Below are 22,176 nucleotides of genomic sequence, written 5' to 3' on the forward strand. Positions count from 1 at the left end.
CACCCTGTTAAGATGAGATGGAAGGTAGACCACTTATTAACATCTTCTTTGATTTTTTTTCCATGCGGTTACCAAAGTTGTATTGAAAAAGATATTTTTATTTACTTGCGATGTTGAGATATTTAAACTGTTTTGATAGAATGAATGGATTGATGTCCAGTCTAGTTTGATGTGCTAGAGTTCATTGGAAAAGGTACACTTTTATTCAAATTAATTTTGAGTACATATGTCTTTTTAAATTCTGGTAGAGCATTAAAGACTAATAATAAAAATATTTGTTGGTCTAATATATAAAGTACTAGCTGATTACCCAGTGGCTTCGCTCACTGAGTGTAAGGGAAAAAAACTAAAATGTAGTATTTATAAAATAAGTTTGTTAATTACCAATGTTATTTTTGAACAAATAAAGAGCATTTACAATAAATATAAATTATATAAATATTAATTAAGTAATAAAACATTTTGATAAAAGAATTTGAAGAAGATATAAGAAGTGTATAAATTATTAAAGTCAAACATTAACATTTAAGAAGTAAAGATACATTGAGTACTACTGCAGTGGTTTCGGGCAAACTACCTGCTTGACAACCTTGCACTATGTGCCTGTGATTTAAGCGAAAAATTGTGAGAAATGTGGACGCTGCCTTTCCCTGCTTGACGGGCAGAAGGTCCAAACAATTCCCAATTTTAATACTTAACATGATGAGGTTGGTACATCTTTTTAGATGTAAACCCTCCATTTTCTTAAAAGAATTCATCACAAAAGCAACCTTGAATGTTGAGAGGTTTTAGTGACCCGAATTCATCTTAAGGGACAGTAAGTAGCCGTGCACCGCAATTTACCAAGAGAGTCCTGGTTCGATAGCGCCGATTACACTTATTCGCAAAGATTTCCACTGTCCCAGGAGCCGACGGGGCACTTGAAGTGTGACAAACAGTGCGAGAAGAGAGGACGCTGCCCGAAACTGCGAAGCTCTCGACCCGGCGGAGCAGCCCAACATTCCGCGCTTTCCAGCGTCCACTTTGTTCTTACGATCCCTTGCCGCTGAAGGTGGTCTCGTCTTCACATTGTTTACAGCTCAGCGCAGTTGAAACGTAGAAAGACACAAAGCTGTTTTCTTCATCTCTCTTACTATCAAGGTGTAGCGCATTCCTCTTAAGTTGAATGAGGAGCCCAGCACACACACAAAAATCTCCTACTCTTAGGAAAATTAATTCTATTAAGTACGGAACCCAGCCGAACCTTAGCCTCAATTTGATATCCTCATCTGGAATTGTCTTTTATGAATTTATACAAAGGAAATAATCACCCCAACAATTCTTTAAACAATCAAAAAAGAATATATTATAAATCAAACAAAACAATAAACACCCTTTAAATCTTTGTCAAATCTATAATAACTACACAAACCCTACTTAATATGCCACCCCCTTAAACACTCTATAATATACTCCCCAGAAAACGGCGAAACAGCAAAGAAAGAAAGCAAGCAAGGAAAAGAAACGAGAAATTACCCTATTTACAAACAGCACAAATATATTCACAGTACTTAAACCTATATTACATCTATATACAAATATAAATTAGACACACACAATCCCCACACGTTCCCCAGTCTCTTTTATATTAGCTTTGTTTTAAAGTCTAAATTCACACGGCCTGGGAAATCTGCAATGAATCAAGTGATCAAGTCAGATACATTCTCGTATGACTTGTATACTGAATTTAAATGTAAAAGAAGCAATCTCACCAGCCTGGCAACGATTCCTTTGTTGAAGGAAGAAGTCCGTCTCACCCGGGTGTCTCTGCGTTAGCGTCCATCCATGGCCGACGCCCGCACCATAAAAGCAAAGTAAAGCCGTGTGCTCCAAAGGTATTTCTAGGTTAGCCGGCACTCCTTCTCCGTGCACCCAACTGTCCTTATTACGGAGTCTCACTTGCTTTACCGCTGGCTTCTTCTTTACATTCACCTTCTCAGCTCCTTATTTAAAGTCTTTTTTCTTCTTTTCAATATCAGTAAAATAACTCTCACACAAATAATAAGTTCCTATATTATATGTTCTGTGGTCATACGTAATTACCGTTACCCGTGGTCATACGCCATTTCCGTTTCAAACACGAAAAGAATTTTATTTATATAGATATTATCTGCATATAGTGATATTTTCTGTTTGAGCTCTTTACTGATCTCCTATATCCGCTTTATAATGTATTTTGAAAATGACTAGTCAGTGGCTCAATGTGTAATGCAAAATTTAATGGTGACAGGTGGTACACTTGTCGAGACCAAGTAGTCTGAGTTCATGCAGTTAATACAAACTGAGGCTTCTGGACTGGTATAAAGCAATTTCATCCATGCACATATATTTGGGCCAAACCTGAATTTGTGCAATGTGGTGAATAAATAGTCTCATTTTACTTTGGAGAAAGGCTTTTTCTGCATTCAAAAATAATAAGGTCACTGGTCTGTTAGATTTCATCGGTGAGTATATTAATTTAAACAGACGTCAAAGGTTTGAAGCTAAGTGTCTGACTTTAATGAATCCAGTTTGATTATGTGATATTACAGAAGGATGCACTTTCTCAGTCCTTCTTGTTAAAGCTTTGGAGACAATCTTAACATCATTATTCAGAAGTGCAGTTGGTTTGTATGATGCATATCATAGTATTTCTTTTTTTTTTCTTTGGAAAAATGGTGATTAATGCTTGGCAAAAAGTTTGAGGTTAAATTTTGTTTTCTCTTGCTTCTGTGAATGTTATTAATAATAAAGGAGCTAACTTAGTTGATTTTTTTTGTATAAAATTCCACTGGGTAGCATTCAGGACCTACTGCTTTCCCACTATGGAATGAGTTTATATCATCCAGTAATTCTGAGAGGTTTGTCAAGTTCTTCTGTACTAAGATTAATAAGTTGTGGTATTTATATTGTATCAAAAAACATCTTAGATTGTGTCTCATCTTCTTTAAACTAGTGGAATATAAACTTGAATGTGTAAAGTGTATTTTTATAGTCCATGATCCTATCTCCAGTTGTGTTGGTAATTTTTGTTACTGCACTGCAAACTTCCTGGTTGTAGATTTGTTGAGCTAAAATTTGTTTGCTTTATTTCCATGTTTATATTCATGATGTCATGATTTAAAGATAAGTTGTTCAGTTTCTTTTGTTGTCAAGAGGTTAAATTTTGATGTTGTTGAGTGTGTTTTCGTGTAAAGTGCCTCATTTGCAGACATTGCATATTCATGATCTATTCACAAAATCTCACTAATTAACACTGATGCCTTCTTGGTCTCATTTTTTTTTTTTATGAGTAAAAGATGAAATAATCTTTCTCCATATAAAATCTTTCAGAGTTTCCTTGGGTGTTCCCGCAGAAACCTCTGAGGATGCATTAGTGTCTAAAAAAATAATCTATTTGTTTGGAGATGAACTCTGTAAAATTCACAGAGAGCTAATGACAGGGAATTAAGACACCAGTTATGACAGGAATGTGTAGGGTATAATGATTCAACCTCCAAAATAATAGGAGCATGATTGGAGATAACAATTGCATACTTACAAGATTTAATATTAGGTAATGAATTATTATTATTATTATGAAGAAGGGGCGGCACGGTGGCGCAGTGGGTAGCGCTGCTGCCTCGCAGTTGGGAGACCTGGGGACCTGGGTTCGCTTCCTGGGTCCTCCCTGTGTGGAGTTTGCATGTTCTCCCCGTGTCTGTGTGGGTTTCCTCCGGGCGCTCCGGTTTCCTCCCACAGTCCAAAGACATGCAGGTTAGGTGGATTGGCGATTCTAAATTGGCCCTAGGGTGTGCTTGGTGTGTGGGTGTGTTTGTGTGTGTCCTGCGGTGGGTTGGCGCCCTGCCCGGGATTGGTTCCTGCCTTGTGCCCTGTGTTGGCTGGGATGATATACTGGTGAGAAGAATAAACGTTCTCTTGAATTTGGATTTAAAAATCTCCATGGGTGTGATAAATTGTTATTAATTTCTGGAATATTATTAAGGAGTCAGTCACATATATAATGTCTGTTAAATTTCTTTTACGTTTGCAATGCACACGTTTAGCTAAAAGGGCAAGACAGAGTTTGAAAGTGCCAGGGTAGAGAGTTGTGCAGGATGAGCGAAACAGAACAGTTTAATTTTGCTTTCAATTTTCTAATTGCAAAATTGAATACAAATATTTTTAGACAGATGCAGTGAAGGATTTATACCTTTTTATTATTTGAAATTCACAACTGGTCAAAGGTTTTAGAACACCTCAGCTTTTCCAGTTTTTCTTCAAATTTAATCAGTTCAAATGCAATGAATTACCTGAAGTGGTGAAAAGGTAAGCAGGTCCTTTTCTAAGGTCTAAATTTAAATTTTAGGTTAGCAAAAACTGAGAAAAAGGAAATTTCAGAATATTATAAATGGGCCTTCTTCAAGGAATAACTAATAGATTAACCTACAGATATTTTGCAGCAGTAAAGTAAATAAGCCATGCAACTTGAAGCAAATAAGCAGATAGATAGATAGATAGATAGATAGATAGATAGATAGATAGATAGATAGATAGATAGATAGATAGATAGATAGATAGATAGATACTTTATTAATCCCAAGGGGAAATTCACATTTATTTATTTATTTTTTTTAATTTTGCACAGGTGTCCCAAATTTTGTTGATTACTTAAAACCGTCTGTCAATCTTAAAGCAGGGTTGAAACAGACTCTGTTACCATACCTTCTGAAGTACTTGGACAAGATTCCAGTGATAATGGCAAGAAAATGGCAATTAAAAAATGAAATAAGACAGAGCATTATTACCCTTAAAAGTGTAGGCTTTTCATGTAGAGAAACTGCAAAAAAAAATCCAAGTGTCAGTGAGTACGATGTCCTACAAAATCCAAAAACTATTAGAAACTGGAAGAAACTCTGACAGGAGGAGATCTGGCAGACCCAAAGTTACAACCCAATCAGAAGATAATTTTCTGAGGCTTGCATGATAGGTGCCTCACAGCACAAGAGCTTCAAGCACATCTTAACAGTGGCTGAAAAGAGCAAGTCTCAGTTTCTACTGTGAAGAAGAGACTTTGTGCTGCAGGTTTGACAGGGCAAGTGGCAGTAGGAAAGCCAATCCTTACAGGACAAAATAAGAAATCAAGGCTTACCTGGGCCACAAAATCTACTATTTCAGACTGGAAGAAAGTCTTATGGACCAATGGATCAAAATTTGAAATGTCTGGTTCATCATGCAGGGTGTTTGTATGTGTGGAGCTGGTGAAAGGGTGGTTTCTTGGTGTGTGACACCAACTGTCAAACATGGAGAAGGAAATGTAATGGTCTGGGGTTCTTTTGCTGGCAGCAGAGTTGGTGAATTGCACAGAGTGATTGGGATTAGGATTACCACAGTTTGGCTGTTAGATTAGCAAAAGGTGGCTACTTTGATGAATCAAAATTTTAAATGCAATTTTGTACACTTAATGATTCCTTGATTTATTTTTTTCTATTTGCCATTGTTTATTTGTTCTATGCCAGTATAATATTATCCAAGTAGTACTTCAGAGGATGTAGTAACACAGTTTTAGGGTTTTTAAGTAATCAATAGAAGCTGGACATCTGTTTAAATTGTTTGCTTCAATTTGCAAGGCTTAATTTACTTTAATTGCTGCAGAACATCTGTAGGATGTAACCTATTAGTCGTTCCCTGAAGAAGGCCCACTTGCAATACTCTGATGTTTCCTTTGTTTTTCAGGTTTTTTTTCTTTCTTACTTAAACTTTAAATTTAAACCCATGGCAGTTTACTGTTTACATTTTCATTATTTTAGGCCATTCAATGGTGCTCTACACCTTTTGACTGGTAGTGTACCTAGTTTCTATGACTTTTCACATTTTTGACTGCCTTCACAGGCATTATTTCATCCACTTTATTCTATATCTCTTCTCAATATTCTTAATGAGGTCTCAGTGGCTGAAAGCTGCTGTTGTCTTTATAACTCATTTATCCATGAATCTGTAACTGAAACAGTATTTGAACTGTTTATATCCCTTTACCTCAAAAGGGAATCTAGTTCCTGCCGTCAGGGATATGAGCTAATTTGGATAAGAAGGAAAGCGGAAAGGGGACAACTATAGTTTGTCTGAGAGGCTCATTACTTCTCCAACATTCCCAATGTGCACTTGTCCAATTAAACTAATGAATGACATGATTTTTCTTCTGATCCTGTTCTGTATGGTAAATCGAAACATTTTTATTACACAGTTTCATAGGCTTCTAAGTCACTTAATGCTTGATTGAACAGTATTGATTGTAGGCTTAAATACTTTACAGTGTAGCTAAAGTCACCTTTTATGACTAATGTTTTAGCACCAGCTCACCGTAATTCGTGATTTGTTATATGCCATTTTACAAATCTGCCCTTCCAGCTTTCTCTTCTGTGTCTGAATTTCAGTCATCAAAGTGGACAGATCCTCCTAAAACAATAAAGAGAATGTGAGAAAGTAAAAAAATGTCATAAAATGGAGAAAACTGCTTAGGTGACAGGACAAAGGCTGAGTGTATAATCTAAAATTGCATAACCAAACTCACCATTATTTAACAAAATGGATTCAATATATTTCACATCTCTTCATGTGCATTTGCAAGCTGTTTTTTATACAATACAGTATATAAGGTATGTTTTCCTTTTGGGAAAGTGACAAGTTGATTAAGTTACCATTTCTGCTGCTGTGGTCTAAAAGACCAGTAGGAAGAATCTGGTGCAAGTTATTTGTTGTTCAGTATGCTGCTGGAGCAGCCATCAATTGCTGTTGCACCAGAAGCAAAAATTGTTTTTTCCTTCACATTATCATTGTACCCCAGGAAGACATGGTGTTTTGTGATCCATTGTCAGTTAGGTTTTGACTTATGGTCTGTTTCTTTCCCCACAGAAAAAGAATGCACTGTTCTTATTGTACCTTTTTCTCTTAGTTAAATGCTGGACTGGATAGCTGCTATATGGAAGGATCAGCATCAATGAGTTTCATGCACTTTTGGTGACTGTTTAGAGGAATTTAAAATATTAGTGGCTGAAACCTGTTAAAATGAGTTTCTGTTTTTAATGAAATTCTTAATGATAACAATACATTTTATTTATATAACACAATGCTCATGGATGAACCGACCATTCAAAATATTGATGAGAAGTTAAAGAAGCTGGCTCTTCATGTAGACAGTCACATCTCAGAAAGATTTTGCAAATCCCTATATAACTCTGAAAATTAATAATTAAGTCACCAACTCAGAGTATGCTCTTCAAACATGAAACATGCTTTAATTGTGGCAACCTGGACCATATATACAATGATTACCCCAAGCTATTGAATAATAGGGTCAATTGGTTTGTTGGGGAACAATGTGCAAATATTTCTATGCTCAATGTGCCTAACTCATTAATTGTTGGGATAAGACTATCTTTGTAATAAGAGTTTTAATTGATTTCAGCATCTGCAGACTATTATATTTGTGTTAAATTAGTCCCACAGCTAAAACTGAAGGTAGTAATCAACCAAGCAGCTAATGGGGAACATAGCACCCCTCTTATAACTTTACTATTTGGAGTGTAGGGATCTCATTTTCAGTCTGTATTTCATCTGTATAACCCATTATCCTAAACTACTCTTGTTAAAGCAATATAAGCTCAGGATAAATTGTGAAACTACAGAAATGGAATCAAGGTTTGAGAGTTGCTTGATATCTTGTTTGCAGACATTTCTGTAAAGGATACATATTGAAGGATTTACAAAGTGAATACCTTCAACTTCGATATCGCTTTAGTAAACATAGTTGCTGACCTTATAGGCTTTATGACTGACCAATGTATCTTTTTCCAGGTGCATTTTTGCCTAAAGGGACATATACTGAATATCATTTGTGTAGCCCAGAAAACAAATCCATGGAGGATTAGTGAGAATCTGGCTAATGGTTGTAGTGGTCCTCTCAATCATATTAGTACTATTTTCTTTTTGTGAATAAAAAAGATGGCATTTTTATGGCCATGTATTGATTATAAAGAATCAAACAAAAATACAATAAAATAACTACCATCATCCTTTGAATGACCACATGACCATCATTGTCACGTTCTTCCATGTGAACCCTGAATACAATGAGGACCGATTGAGGTCATGTTTGTTAAGTAGAATGCCTAGAGGGGGCTGGGTGGTCTTGTGGCCTCGGAAACCCCTGCAGATTTTTTTTTTTTTCTCCAGCCGTCTGGAGTTTTTTTTTTGTTTTTTTTCTGTCCTCCCTGGCCATTGGACCTTACTTTTATTCTATGTTAATTGGTGTTCCCTAATTTTATTTTCTTATTTATTTTGTCTTTTTTCTCTTTCTTCATCATGTAAAGCACTATTAGCTACATAATTTGTATGAAAATGTGCTATATAAATAAATGTTGTTGTTGTTGAATGCTCCATTGCTAAATCAGGTCCAGGAATCCTATATGTTTAGAAAACTTGATTTAAGTAATGAATACAATTTGAGGCATATCCAAGAGAGTAAAGAATGGAAGACAGCATTCATTATGACCACTGGCAATAACTAAAATTTCGTTATATATGGACTGGCTAATTCTTACGTAGTTTTACAGGCTCTAATTAATGATATATGTAAGAATTAAGAGCAAATAAAATTATTCCTGGATTACAATCTATCTAATAAAAGGCTAGTCCTGAATCAAGCCAAAGTTTTGGCAGTGGTGGTTTTGTTTGTTCGGCTGTACAGTTAAAAAGGTCAAAAAATTAATCAAGTCTGATTATTATTAGTACAGATTTATTAAGAATTTTAGTAGTATTGCAGCACAAATAATTGCTGTTACAAATAATTTTTGTAAGAGGTTCTCTTGGACTTTTGAAGCTGGTTAGGACTTTGCCACTCAAAAAACCTTGTTTACTTTTGCCAGTCTTGTGTCATTCTGATCCCACTTTTTTTTAAGGTTGAGATGGGCACATTTAATAGCAATGTTCCAGAATCTCCTTGGTCCCCATTTTTATGTTGTTTCAAGTTTAATTTCTTCATTTCTTACAATCCAGGGGTGAAAAATAATAAAGCTGATGTGCTGTCCTGAGAGTCCGATTTTACTGTGGTTCACTCCTGAACTGGATGAGTAATTTGTGGCCTTTCATACACAAAAGATACACATTCTGCACAAGAAATTAGTGCATTTACTTCACCAATATCTATTGATCCTGTTCAAAAAGTATTGGATGCCCAGGATGATATGCTACCACCAGAGAACGCTCCTATGTTTGCACTGATAATGTTCACTGCATTTTAAACTGATGTTTTTATCATGGTATTATGAGTCCTTGACCATCCTAGTGTAAGTTGATCTAAAGACTTTACTTCTAAGCATTTTTGAATACCTAACTTGAATTTTGATAATGCAAAGTACAGTAATCCCTCCTCCATCGCGGGGGTTGCGTTCCAGAGCCACCCGCGAAATAAGAAAATCCGCGAAGTAGAAACCATATGTTTATATGGTTATTTTTATATTGTCATGCTTGGGTCACAGATTTGCACAGAAACACAGGAGGTTGTAGTGAGACAGGAACGTTATTCAAACACTGCAAACAAACATTTGTCTCTTTTTCAAAAGTTTAAACTGTGCTCCATGACAAGACAGAGATGACAGTTCCGTCTCACAATTAAAAGAATGCAAACATATTTTCCTCTTCATAGGAGTGCGCGTCAGGATCAGAGTCTGTCAGAAAGACAGAGGAAAGCAAACAAATCAATAGGGCTGTTTGCTTTTAAGTATGTGAAGCACCGCGGCACAAAGCTGTTGAAGGCGGCAGCTCACACCCCCTCCGTCAGGAGCAGGGAGAGAGAGAGAGAGAGAGACAGAGTTTGTTTTTCAAACAAAAATCAATACGTTGTAGCAACCGCACAATACGGATACGCGATTCCTACACTTCACCACCCGTACAGGGGGTGGACGATGTTTGAAAGCATAAGAGCACAACCATATTCGGTCCTCGTCCCCTCTTGCCACGATCCCCTTCTTAACAATTTGCAGCAATAAAACACAACAGGAAATGGAACAGAAAAAATATATTAACAGGTGCTGCTACACAAACTTAACCGGTGCTTGAGTGCTCCTAAGTGAACCCCTTCCCCAGACGCCCTCCCTGGCGCCCCGTATACTAACCCCCGGTTTGACACAGACAAAAGAAAAAGAAAAATAAATAATGAGAAAAAACTGTTCTTTGATACGATTAGTTTCACTGAGTCCAAAGATATGGAAAACATGAAATCCTGCAGTTAGTTCCTCCTGGAAGCAGGAAACACAACCGTCCTTTAGCGGGACGGCTTCTCCGCGGACTATCACGAAAACAAAATTCAGGAATCCGACTCACCAGACGGGAGCACCCGGAGAACACCAGACCCTGGCCTCTTCTCGGGGATTCGTCCTTAAAATATTTCTGCGGGGTGGCCACCCATGAAAAGCAGACGTCCCTGGGTGAAGTAAAATCCTAAATAGTTCTAGAGCGTAGATAGTCGCTGCGATGCCTTGAAAATTGTGTCTTTGTTCTTCCTCCTTACTTTCTCCTTTCTTTCTTGTTCCGCCATTCCCCTTAAAAAGAGAAAGTTTCCCGCCAAAAATCCTTGCTTCTCTCGGTTGTTATGGCAACCATACGCCGGCATCAGGCAGCTGGAAAGTGTACTCGGGCGGGATCCTCCCAGAACGGGACGTCACCAATGGTGCCTGAAGGGCTATTTAAAACACCCTCCCAGTCAACATTAAGAAGTGACGGACAATTCAGAAGGCTAACCCGACTGTCCATTATGTAGCCTTGCTACAACGTGCCCTTCGAGCTTTTAAGTATGCGAAGCACCGTACAGCATGTCGTTTCAGGAAGCAGCTGCACAAAGGATAGCAACGTGAAGATAATCTTTCAGCATTTTTAGACAAGCGTCCTTATCGTCTAGGTGTGCGAACAGCCCCCCTGCTCAATCCCCCTATGTCAGGATCAGAGAAAGTCAGCACAAGAGAGAGACAGAAAAGTAAGCCGGGTAGCTTCTCAGCCATCTGCCAATAGCGTCCCTTGTATGAAATCAACTGGGCAAACCAACTGAGGAAGCATGTGCCAGAAATTAAAAGACCCATTGTCCGCAGAAATCCGCGAACCAGCAAAAAATCCGCGATATATATTTAAATATGCTTACATATAAAATCCGCGATGGAGTGAAGCCGCGAAAGGCGAAGCGCGATATAGCGAGAGATTACTGTATATAAAGTTTTCTAACACCTGTAATGGGTCTAAAACTGTACAAAGTTATCCTTCAGGTTTTCCTCAGCAACTGCCCATGCCAGAGGACCTACAAAAGCCCTTTGACATAATTTTTAAGCTTACAAATTCTGCTGGACATACTGTTAATCTGGTTCATATAGATAATTTTTAAGGCAGGTCATTTCATGCCTCTGGAAAAAAAAACAAAAAAACTTTCTTCTGCTAAAGGGCCATGTTACATATCACAACTTTTCCAGAGGTTTTCTGTAGTCTTCGTAATCTTGGTGAATGTGAATCAGAGGCAGTCATGGTGCCCACCAGTCATGTACAGTGTGACTCTCTCTCTCTAACTAGTGTGTGACTCGCCCGGACAAAATCAAACAAGCTTGATTTAAGTCATAGGGGCAGGCTATGTGGGTGTGAGAGCTGACAACTAACAAGCACTGGATCTGGGAGGATAATGCATATAATGTAGTGAAAAGGAATGAGGAACCTGGGTGTTTCGGACCTCACAAATAGAAGAGAGACTCAGATGTCTAATGTCTTGTGTTTTACTTATGATAGAATAGAAAAAAGGGCAGAGATTGTGGCGGAATTCGCCAACCTGGTAAACCATTTGAACGGCGCAGGTTGAGTTAGGCAGTACGTTATTGGCTGTCAAAAAAAAAGTGGGTAAGCTCACAATATGTTGGAAATGTGAAATTATGACTGGAAAGTCATCATGCAGTCATCTAATTTAACAAACCTTCTGATTCCTTGTTGTGTAAACTGACATACTAAGGCAATGAGATTAGCAACTGAAGTCATCAAGTTAGACATTCCCTCCAACTAGAAGTCATGTAATATAACATAAGCTTTAGGGAACGGCTGGTACATTTATTAATACTGGGTCCTATGTACATGGTTTCCCAGACTTTATTGTTCACAATATACACTTAATTTAACTTATTAGCTTTGGAAAGCCATTTGCTCCTGATTAGGCTTTTCAATGAAATTTCCCACTAATTATCACCTCCAATCTAATGAACAGACAGAATGGGTTAATTCAAAATTGGAACAGCATTTATGCTAATATGCAGTGGATATCCAAACTAATTGGAGAAGCATATACTTGCACAGACTTCTCTTTTTTATGTGTGTATGCATTTAAAGTCTCAATTTGGTTATTTTCATTTATTTTCCATATCAAACCAGAGGTGATCCATTGGGTGTAAGATTTAAAACATACGTGGCCTAAAGTACACAAACAACTTAAGGAAACTGTAACTAACTATAAAAAATGGCTGAGCTCTGCAATGCAGATTAACCACTGCCTCTCTGAATTCAGAGGAATTAGCTAGGGAACTTTGGGCATTTACTGCGGTGGGCTGGCACCCTGCCCAGGATTGGTTCCTGCCTTGTGCCCTGTGTTGGCTGGGATTGGCTCCAGCAGATCCCCATGACCCTGTTTTCGGATTCAGCGGGTTGGAAAATGGATGGATGGACTTTGGGCATTTAGTTCAGCTGTTGTTGCTTGCCTATTCTGGAAGATATATCAGGCATGCTTAGAAGCATATGATGCTCAGCTCAGCTCTCCTTGGATTTGCTGGGGAGTTGAAACTATTGTAGGTTGCCCTTGGTAAAGATATCTGCCATATACAGAAGAATACTCTTGGACTGAACCAGGGATTGCAATGTTTTTAATCTACAATGTATGGAATAAGACTGCTAAAAAATACTGTAGTTATATTTTCTCTAATAGTAATCTTGCATGGCCTTGTGATTAAGGCACTGGAGTGGACTTTAAAATTATATCCATAAACAATTATGTGAATTACTCCTTGTTTAATAACTTTAAAATTATATCCATAAACAATTATGTGAATTACTGCTTGTTTAATAAAATGCATTGGTCACTATTTGTTATTTAATGGTACAATGAATAGTTAGTTTTTTTTTGTTTGTAGGTCAAGTGCTATACTCTTCATTATATTCCAAAAACATCCATTTTTAATATTTTACCAGCATCCCATTTATTCTTTTGTGTATCAGTATTCCTAAAACATTAAACATTGACACTAATGTTTCAGCTATATAAATGGTATGAGTGTACAGTACCTTCATCCTGCTATATACACTTGTGATAGGGGTGATTTTGTGGCTCCTGTGTGCTCCAATGCTGCCACACAAACCACAGATGACCTCCTTGTCTTGTTCACAGTACAAGCTGAGTGGGTTATGGTGTTCCACACAGGTCTCAGCCTCTGAGCTGCCACCATTCAGTTCCCTGAGAGCTTCCACAATCCTGGCTAAAGACACATTGGGTGGGGAACTGCTCCAGTCCACTTCACAACGGCACACAGGACATGGGAACTGGCTGAACGGATCAACAGCCAGGGAACTTATGCAGGATTTGCAATAGGAATGACCACATTTTAGCATCAGTGGCTCCACAAACACCTCCAGGCAGATAGGACACAGGAGCTGGTCCTCCAGGGACTCAAAGCTACATCGACGTGCCATCTTAGGGGTATAGGAAAAATAGCTTGAACCTAATAAATAAAAAAAATCACAGACATTAAACAATTGCTTTAGACATTGGATACAAAATTCTTCTCTTTTTTAAATTTTGGTTTGAATGTCAGTATTTGAATTCAACATTTAATTCATAATCAACTTTTAATTTATATGTACCTTGTGGTCAAACTATTTGGCCCATATACAGTAAATGTCACATTTACATTAATTTATTTGAGAGTTGTCAATTACAAGGGGTACATCAAACAAAAAGTGAACATAAATTAGATTAATAAGCTTAGGCACTGGCAGCAGAAAAGGCTGGACTTTATCTTATTTTTGAATTTGGAGACAGAATGAGCTTCAAAAATAGAGTCTGAGTGTTCCAGGCAGTGTGTGCCAAGAAGATGAAGAAGGAAATAATCCACCCATGTATTACTACGCCTGCTTAAGCACAGAAAACAGGTCAGGGTTGTTAAGCTCAAAGTCTATCCCACCAACCCCAGGTGCAAGCCAGGAAAGATCCCTAAACTGGTGCCATTCCACACATTCCCATGGTTACTCATGTGGGGCCAGTTTAGAGCAGCTAAATTAACCCAACATGCTCAACTTTAGGATGTGGAAGAAAAACTAAAGGTGCCTAAAATTTTAAAATGTTGCTCCAAATCAAAAGTGGCTTCACTTTGTTTTATACATTCTCAATGTATTTGCGTGTCTTTTCCTCCTGGTACTTAAAGATAGATAGATAGATAGATAGATAGATAGATAGATAGATAGATAGATAGATAGATAGATAGATAGATAGATAGATAGATAGATAGATAGATAGATAGATAGATATGTGTGTTAGGTTTATTAGCAGCTATAAAACTGGTCCCAGATGAGAGCCCTGCAATTTACTGACTCCTTATTTAGGCTTGGTTCTACCCGATGCTATAAAGATAAGATTTTGCTCCTTTGAGTGGACAGACGCTGTACACATAGATTCTGTGGGAAAAGAATGCAACCACAAGAAAGATGGTTCAATATTGTATCCTTACCTTTGGCAGTAAATGTACGCAAATTTTGCAGTTTTCGTTTAGAACCTTCAGAGCAGAATTACACTTCAGACATGTTCATCAAAAGGATCCAGAAGCAACAATGTTAAAAAATAAAATATAGGAGCCAGCCTTTGAAGTAAAGAAATCATTTCACCTTCACATGTGTAGCCAGAAAGTCCGCATATTAGAGTGTCTCCAGCACTGCCCTCAGAGCAGTATCCACTTGTCACCCAGACGTTCTGTGTGTTTTACACAAAGGATCGGTCACCTTGGGCTTTATCAAATTGGCAAGTAGTAGGTAGTCTTATGATTACCCATGCCATGCCATATCAGACAAGTTTCTGTAGACAGGAAAAATAAACACACAGATTATACTTGTATTATCAAATTTTAGCTTGTTTCTGTATCTTTTGTTATAATTGATTAAGGTGTGTTATGTCGTATGACTTGGTGACGAATAGATGCACCACAACCAGAGGTGTTCTTTTCCTGTTAAAAAAGCAGCACCACAGACTAGTTCGCTGAATGCTGAGTCCATCATAAAGATGATAAGGTTTGTCAGACATCACAGAAACAATATTGCTATGGTGAGGCTCACTAGGGAGCTTCACTTTTAGACAGGCACCAAATACTCAAAATTTATTTTGTAGAGGTTATGTTAGTTTTAATTTTTTAATACATCTGAATAATTAGCACAGTTTAAATGATACAATCCTGTGTGAATATTTTTCTTGCAGACTTAAAAAAACAGTTTAATTGGAATATGACTAATTCATATTTCTTAATAGTCAGGATCAGCCTTTCCTTTCAAAAGGTAGTTTGTTGAATACAGCAACTTTCTCTAAGTGTAATTCAGTTTTAACTTATAAACTGCACTTCCACTTAAAGTATATACATCACCGTGCACATTAAAACTGGGGACTCTTTAGTTATCCAAGTGTGAGTGTGAGATTGTCTTTTGTAATGGAGGCCTGCTTGCTTTGGGTTGATGTTGATAGGACTAGCCCTGAATCCACGCAATTCAGTTTTAGAATAATCACAAAGAAATGATTCCTGATTTTTCCACTACAGAATAGACGGACATATCCTGAAGGTGAGAACACTTGGCGAAAACCCATGCAGAGAATGGGAGGCCTCATAGGCCCAGCACATATCGTGACTAAGGTGTAATTTCAATCTAGTCCTCTAATGTTGTTACTAAACACTATACCATCATGCTGCCGACATTTTAATTAGTTAAATGTCTTTTTTCTTGTATTTATATTCATCATCTGATTATTTAATTAATGTTAATTTGAACATGTAATATGCTTTCTTATATGTGCCACATTTAATATGTTTTTTGCTAACACTTATAATATCAGAAGGGTGCATATTTGCAGGCAATTCAAATTTCTTTTCCATCTTGTTATACTTGTTACGTTACTTGGGAAAAAATGTTAATATTTCCTTGTTCTTATCACAGCAACACTACTGTGCTCTTGGCAACAAGGCTCTGAGAGCATTGAGAGTTTGGATACAGAAATAGCAGTGGCCACATAGGCATGTGGATGCCCTATTCGTATATAAAGATAGTTTGTCAATTACCACTTGTCAAAAAGGATCAACACCCTCCATGATATTTGAGTATCTTAATGAGCCTTCCATTCTCAGAAGAAAGGGCAAAGCACTGCACTACTACTAGCCCAATGAGTGTGTGTCTTTGGTGATGATTGGTGTCATTGTCAAACTAAGTCATTCCAAGATAGCCACCAATTTCCTTACTGTGCAAACAGAAGTGTGTAAGATCCTCACCTGATTATCCTACATCAAATCTACACTTTTCTCAATAAGCCTGGTTCATATGTCACAGCATTTTATTATTATTTTATTTATTTTTATTATTATTTCTGGATGGCATCTTGCCTGAAAAAGGGGCCCGAGATGCCTCGAAAGCTTGCATATTGTGATCTTTTTAGTTAGCCAATAGAAGGTGTCATTTTGCTTGACTTCTCACTGGATTTTTGTAAAGCACTGAATACCATCCAGCCTCACATACTGACTGAGAAATTGAACAGCATCCCATTAATTACGTTATGAATTTAGGACTTTCTTTTAAATTATTCAAAGACAGTCCAAGTACATGACATTGTTTCACAAATCCAATTTATATTAAAATGCACTATGCAGTTGTATGGGAATAATTTAGGTTTTTTTTAAAAATTTTTTAACATGATGCCGAAGTAGCAGGCTTTCATCATACAATGTTGTTATTAGGATACAATTAAGGAAGCTAACTACACAGAAAATAATAATAATAATAATAATACATTTTATTTATATAGCGCCTTTCCCATGCTCAAGGCACTTACAGAATATAATAAAGAACGGCAGAATATACAGTATATAGCATTGTACAAACCAGATAAATAAATAAAGAAGATTAAGACAGTAAGTTCTGAAAAAAACCAGACAACATAATTGATGGTCTAGCACACACACATACAGGTTACATGAGCATCTTGACAGAGAAGTAAACTGAAAGAAAGGTAATAAAGTCAAGTAGAGCTAAAAGCCTTCCTGAACAGATGAGTTTTGAGTTGTTTTTTAAAAGAATTCATGGAGTCAGCTGACCTGATTAATTTCGGTAGGTCATTCCAGAGTCTGGGCGCTATACAGCTGAAGGCCCTGTCAACCCATGGAGTGTAGATTAGTGAGGGGCACAACAAGATTACCAGAATCAGAGGACCTTAGTGGGCGGGCAGGCACATAGTGATGGAGAAGGTCACTGATGTAGTTTGGTGCGAGGTTATTTAAGGCTTTGTAGGTTATTAGTAGGATTTTATATTTGATTCTGTAGGACACAGGGAGCCAGTGAAGATGGAGCAGGATGGGTGTGATGTGCTCGCTGCTACTGGTTCGAGTAAGGACTCTTGCAGCTGAGTTTTGAATAAGCTGGAGCTGTGATATAAGATTAGAAGGGGCACCTGCCAGTAGGGAATTACAATAATCGATGTGGGATGTGATAAAAGCATGGACAAGTTTCTCAGCATTAGAGAAGGAGAGGAAGGAGCGAACACGGGCTATGTTACGGAGGTGAAAGTAAGAAAGTTTCTTAATGTGATTTATGTGGGCGGAATAAGTGAGGGAGGAGTCAAAAATGACACCAAGATTTTTTACAGTAGAGGCAGGTCTGATGAGATCACTGCCAAGATGGACTGGGAAGGAGCTCATTTTATTAAGTTGCATTTTAGTCCCAATTTGCAGGAATTCAGTTTTATTGCAATTTAATTTTAAAGAGTTCTGCTCCATCCAGGTTTTAATATCACTAAGGCAGGTTGTGAGCTGAGAAAGCTCTGATGAAGTTCCACTTTTAACATTGAAGTAGAGCTGAGTATCATCTGCATAAAAATGATAACCCAGTCCATAACTACGGATAATATGGCCAAGGGGAAGCATATAAATACAGAAAAGCAGAGGACCGAGGACAGAGCCCTGGGGGACTCCTTGTGTGACTGGCATGGAGTTGGATCTGCTGTTGCCAAGACTAACAAACTCTTGCCTATCAGTCAGATAGGACTTGAACCACTGGAGGGCAGTGCCAGAGATACCCAGCATGTTCTCCATTCTGGACAGTAGGATGTTATGTCTAACAGTGTCAAATTCTGCACTGAGGTCTAACAGAATTAATATGCTAGTTTGTCCAGAGTCTGCTGCCATAAGCAAATGGCAAACAATAGGGAAACAACAAAGAGTTACGCATTTTAAAGCTATAGTAAAAATACAAGTATTTCTAAATATCTTATAAAAATCATACTGTTGTGCTTTTCAGAATGAAGATGATTAAGAGAAAAAAGACCAGCTAATAAAATGAGATAGATTATTATCGCTGATTGTGAATCTGGCTGGAACAAAAACCTGCAGTCACAGTGAGTCCCCGGTACCGCATTTATGATCCACTGCTGCAGATAATAATCTTAATTGGAATGTAATGACAACCAAGAGAACCGCACCATGTGTAAAAGTCACCCTGAACATAGTACAACAGCAACCCTTAACTTTTCTGGTTACTACAATGTAAACATTTCAGAATGTCTGTATGGGATTTTAACCTATCTTGCCCAGTGCTAATTTTATACTCTTGTGGGATGCAATGGTGCACAATCTGGTAAGGCCATGGGGTACTCAGTTGTCCAGGAAAGATTCAATGTTACATTTTTTTGTGGATGGTCTGTAAAATTTTGAAAATTAACCATTTGAACTTTACATCCACCCATCCTTTTACTAATCTACTCATCAAGTCTAAAATATTTTTAAAATAAGGTACAACTTTCAAAACTAAAAACCAACTATTTGTAGGCCTACATTACGTTTAGGCTACATTTCACTACATTACCCTATGTGTTTCTCGGAGGTAGTGCCCGTACTTACCACCATTAGCATAATCTAGTATGCACATTTTCGTTTTTAATTTTTATGTGAAAAGCACACAGACCGGTAAGTCTCGGTCGTTTTCATTTCATTTATAATGCCAAGAAGTGCGCAACTCTTACGCCCAAAATGGTCAAGGGTATGCACCTAAAGGCTCACGGAATAATTCGCAATCTGGTGGAATGGAAAAGGAAATAATATTGATCAACAGAGTACAGTACAACAAACACTTGGTAAAGAGGGAAAGTGCTACTGTACCATTGCAGAAACAACCGCAAGGCGGCGTTTATAACGCGCAAGGTCTGCGCACATCACTTTCTCAACTTTACTGTCTCAGCAAATCAAGTTGAAGTAGCAGGCAGCTTTTCAAGTTAGCGGTAGTTCGCTCAGTCGCAGTTTGCTGTTGGACGACGCGACTTAGAAACGTAGTGGAAAAGAACCGCCCACTGCTAAAGGAGCCTTTTTTATTGGTCCATTATCTGACGTCACGCTGCCCGTAGCCGGAGCCGCGAAGATGGCGGCTTGTTTGGAGGAGAACTGGACAGCTCATCTGCCTGGTCATGAACTATTTAATAAGCTGCGACAAAATGCCGATAAAGAGCCGAGTGGAAATGCAAGTAGATTGGCAAAGAACCTGATGTTTTGCTTGGATGGAGACCTGTTTGTATGGGATAGTATAGACTGCGTATTTTATACGACGAACTTAAGGCAGTTGAACAACGCGGAAAGCTTGGCTTCGGAAGAGTTCCAGGTGAGTGTGATATGCTTGTAGTTTGAGTTGAGGGAGTCCTGTTTTCGGTAAGTGGGGTGCTTCTTTTTAGCAACCGAAAATTTGTCGATTGACTTAACCTTTATAGGTGAATGAATATATTTTCACAAATTTGCAAGCATAATATAGACCACCTGCGATCCGTGTCTTCTGGAGGAGATATATAGGCAGATAACCATGGAATAAGGACTGTATCTCATATTGATCACGTTAAGCACTGCTGTCTGACCGCTCTGAAGTCCCAGATTTGATTCGTAGCCTAGTCACGTTCTGTGTGGTTTCTTTATGGCATTGTTTGCTACTGTAAACATGAATGAATGTACCCAGTAAATCGAGAAATCCCCTACAAAACGACACCATAGTGCTATAAATAGGCTGGGGAAATAATGGAAAAGGGAGGTTAGGGCATCTTCGCATCGGTGACAGAATTGAAGAGAACAGTAAAATATGTGTATTTTTTATATGTGAATATAGCCAGACTTTTGCAAGGCTGTTACCAGGGGAGACGTGTTTCAGTGTGCATTCACATACAGTGCAGTAGAACAAGAGGAAGTACATTTTTATAATACAATATATCTTTAGGCTTCATTGAGCTCCATTGAAAATGTGGAAAAATCTAATGGGGTGACTTCTTTCACTTTATGTTAAATTGTAATTCTAGCTTCAAGGTAAGGTAGATATTTCAGGTAAGGAAACAAGTCTTAATTCAAGTTTGTATTTGTCATTCCAGTCATACCTAATAAATAATGGGAAGAAATTGTGTTACTTGAGACCAGAAAATGTGCATTAAGGGAAAGAAAAAAACAAAAAAAAGTAAACCAAGACCGACCTAAATTCACAAAGCCTAACCAATACTTAGTAAAATGGTCAGTTAAATATAACTGCTAAAAATAATTGTGTATAAAGGCTGGCTTGTTATGTGCATGTTACATAGAGTTTAGCAGTCTTACTGGCTGTGGAAAGAAGCTATTGCATGTTCTGGCTGTTCTGGATTTTATGCAGTGATTTTTTCTTCAACCCATGAGATGCCAAGAGATTGAACAGTTCATGAGGGGAGTGTGAGGAGTCACTCACAATGCATCTGTCCTTAAAAATGTCCTCGGTGGAGGGGAGAGAGACCCCAATAATCCTATCAGCCATCCTCACCACACATTGCAGAGTCTTCCTGTCAGAGACACTGCAGTTTCTGAACCGGGATGTGATGCAGCTCGTCTGGATGCTCTCAATAGTGCCCAGGTAGAAGATGTTGAGGATGGGAGGAGGGATTCTCACTCACTTCTGCCTCCTAAGGAAGTGTAACCTGTGCTGAGCTTTCTTGACCTGCTGTGTGGTATTAAGAGTCCAGGAGAGATCCTCGGTGATGTAGATGGCCAAGACTTTTGTGCTGCTGACCCTCTGTACAGGATAGCCATTGATATATGGTGGGGGATGTTCAGCCTTTGTATTATTGCTTTAAGGGTCAGATTATTGTCCCCACTCCAGCTCATTAACTGTTCCACCTCAGCTCTGTAAGACATTTCATCTTCATTACAGTCCTACTGCTGTTGTTTCATCAGCGAACTTAATGACTTGATTTGTGCTGGATATGGGAGGACAGTCGTGTTAGCAGAGTAAAGAACAATGGACTGAGCACACAGCCCTGAGGGCCCCCATACTCAGCTTGATGGTGCACAATGTCTTAGTGCCAGCACATACTGTCTGTTGTCTTTCTGAGAAGTCGTCCAAGATTCATTTTCCAAGTGAGGTGTTCAGTTGAAGCATAGAAAGTTTTAATATTGGCTGCAGTGGGATGATTGTATCGAAGGCTGAACTGAAGGCAATAGGCAAAATCCTGGCATAGCTGTTCTTTTTCTCCAGGTGGGATAGTATGATGTGTGAGACGAGTGTGATTGCATCATCTCTGGACTGATTGGCATGATACACAAACAGTGAGGCATCCAGTGAAAGCAGGGGACTAGCTTTAATGTGACCCATGACCAGTTGTTCAAAGCATTTCATTATGACGGAAGTCAGTGCCACAGGCCAATAGTCATGAAGCAGGTTACAGTTGTTTTCTTGGGCACATGAATGATGGTGGAAGTCTTACACTGTGCAGGTATGACAGACTGCTGGAGAGACACGTTAAAGATGTTGTGTGCTGCAGAGTTAGCAGGTGATTTTACAATCTTTTAACACCCAACCAGGTGTTTTATCAGGTCCCACAGCTTT

The 22,176-nt window shown here is 38.2% G+C and overlaps 3 protein-coding genes across 4 annotated transcripts in view; 2 read left to right on the top strand and 1 right to left on the bottom strand.

Annotated features, from left to right (window-relative positions):
- The window catches only part of LOC114655869 (E3 ubiquitin-protein ligase TRIM50-like), a 31,796-nt gene extending 12,219 nt beyond the window's left edge, over positions 1-19,577 (bottom strand). The window contains exons 1-4 of one of the 2 annotated variants that reach the window (XM_028807152.2): positions 19,458-19,575; positions 14,790-15,130; positions 13,351-13,784; positions 6,358-6,453 (exon numbers count right to left, since the gene is read on the bottom strand). In XM_028807152.2, the coding sequence (XP_028662985.1) occupies positions 6,358-6,453; positions 13,351-13,755 (501 nt within the window). In that variant the 5' untranslated portion in view covers positions 13,756-13,784; positions 14,790-15,130; positions 19,458-19,575. Of the gene's footprint in view, positions 1-6,357; positions 6,454-13,350; positions 13,785-14,789; positions 15,131-19,457 lie in introns of both variants that reach the window. The other variant, XM_051930788.1, reaches the window with a different exon arrangement.
- zgc:171740 (uncharacterized protein LOC795694 homolog) overlaps positions 1-22,176 on the top strand; it is a 317,785-nt gene that overhangs the window by 89,840 nt on the left and 205,769 nt on the right. The window lies entirely within an intron of this gene.
- Positions 19,681-22,176, top strand: part of nup88 (nucleoporin 88) — a 41,568-nt gene continuing 39,072 nt past the window's right edge. Inside the window, exon 1 of the mRNA XM_028807154.2 lies at positions 19,681-19,950. Coding sequence (XP_028662987.1) covers positions 19,714-19,950 — 237 coding nt within the window. The 5' untranslated portion in view covers positions 19,681-19,713. The remainder of the gene's footprint in view (positions 19,951-22,176) is intronic.

Source organism: Erpetoichthys calabaricus, chromosome 8 (genome assembly GCF_900747795.2).
Source record: "Erpetoichthys calabaricus chromosome 8, fErpCal1.3, whole genome shotgun sequence".
In the NCBI taxonomy this organism is placed as follows: Eukaryota; Metazoa; Chordata; class Cladistia; order Polypteriformes; family Polypteridae; genus Erpetoichthys; species Erpetoichthys calabaricus.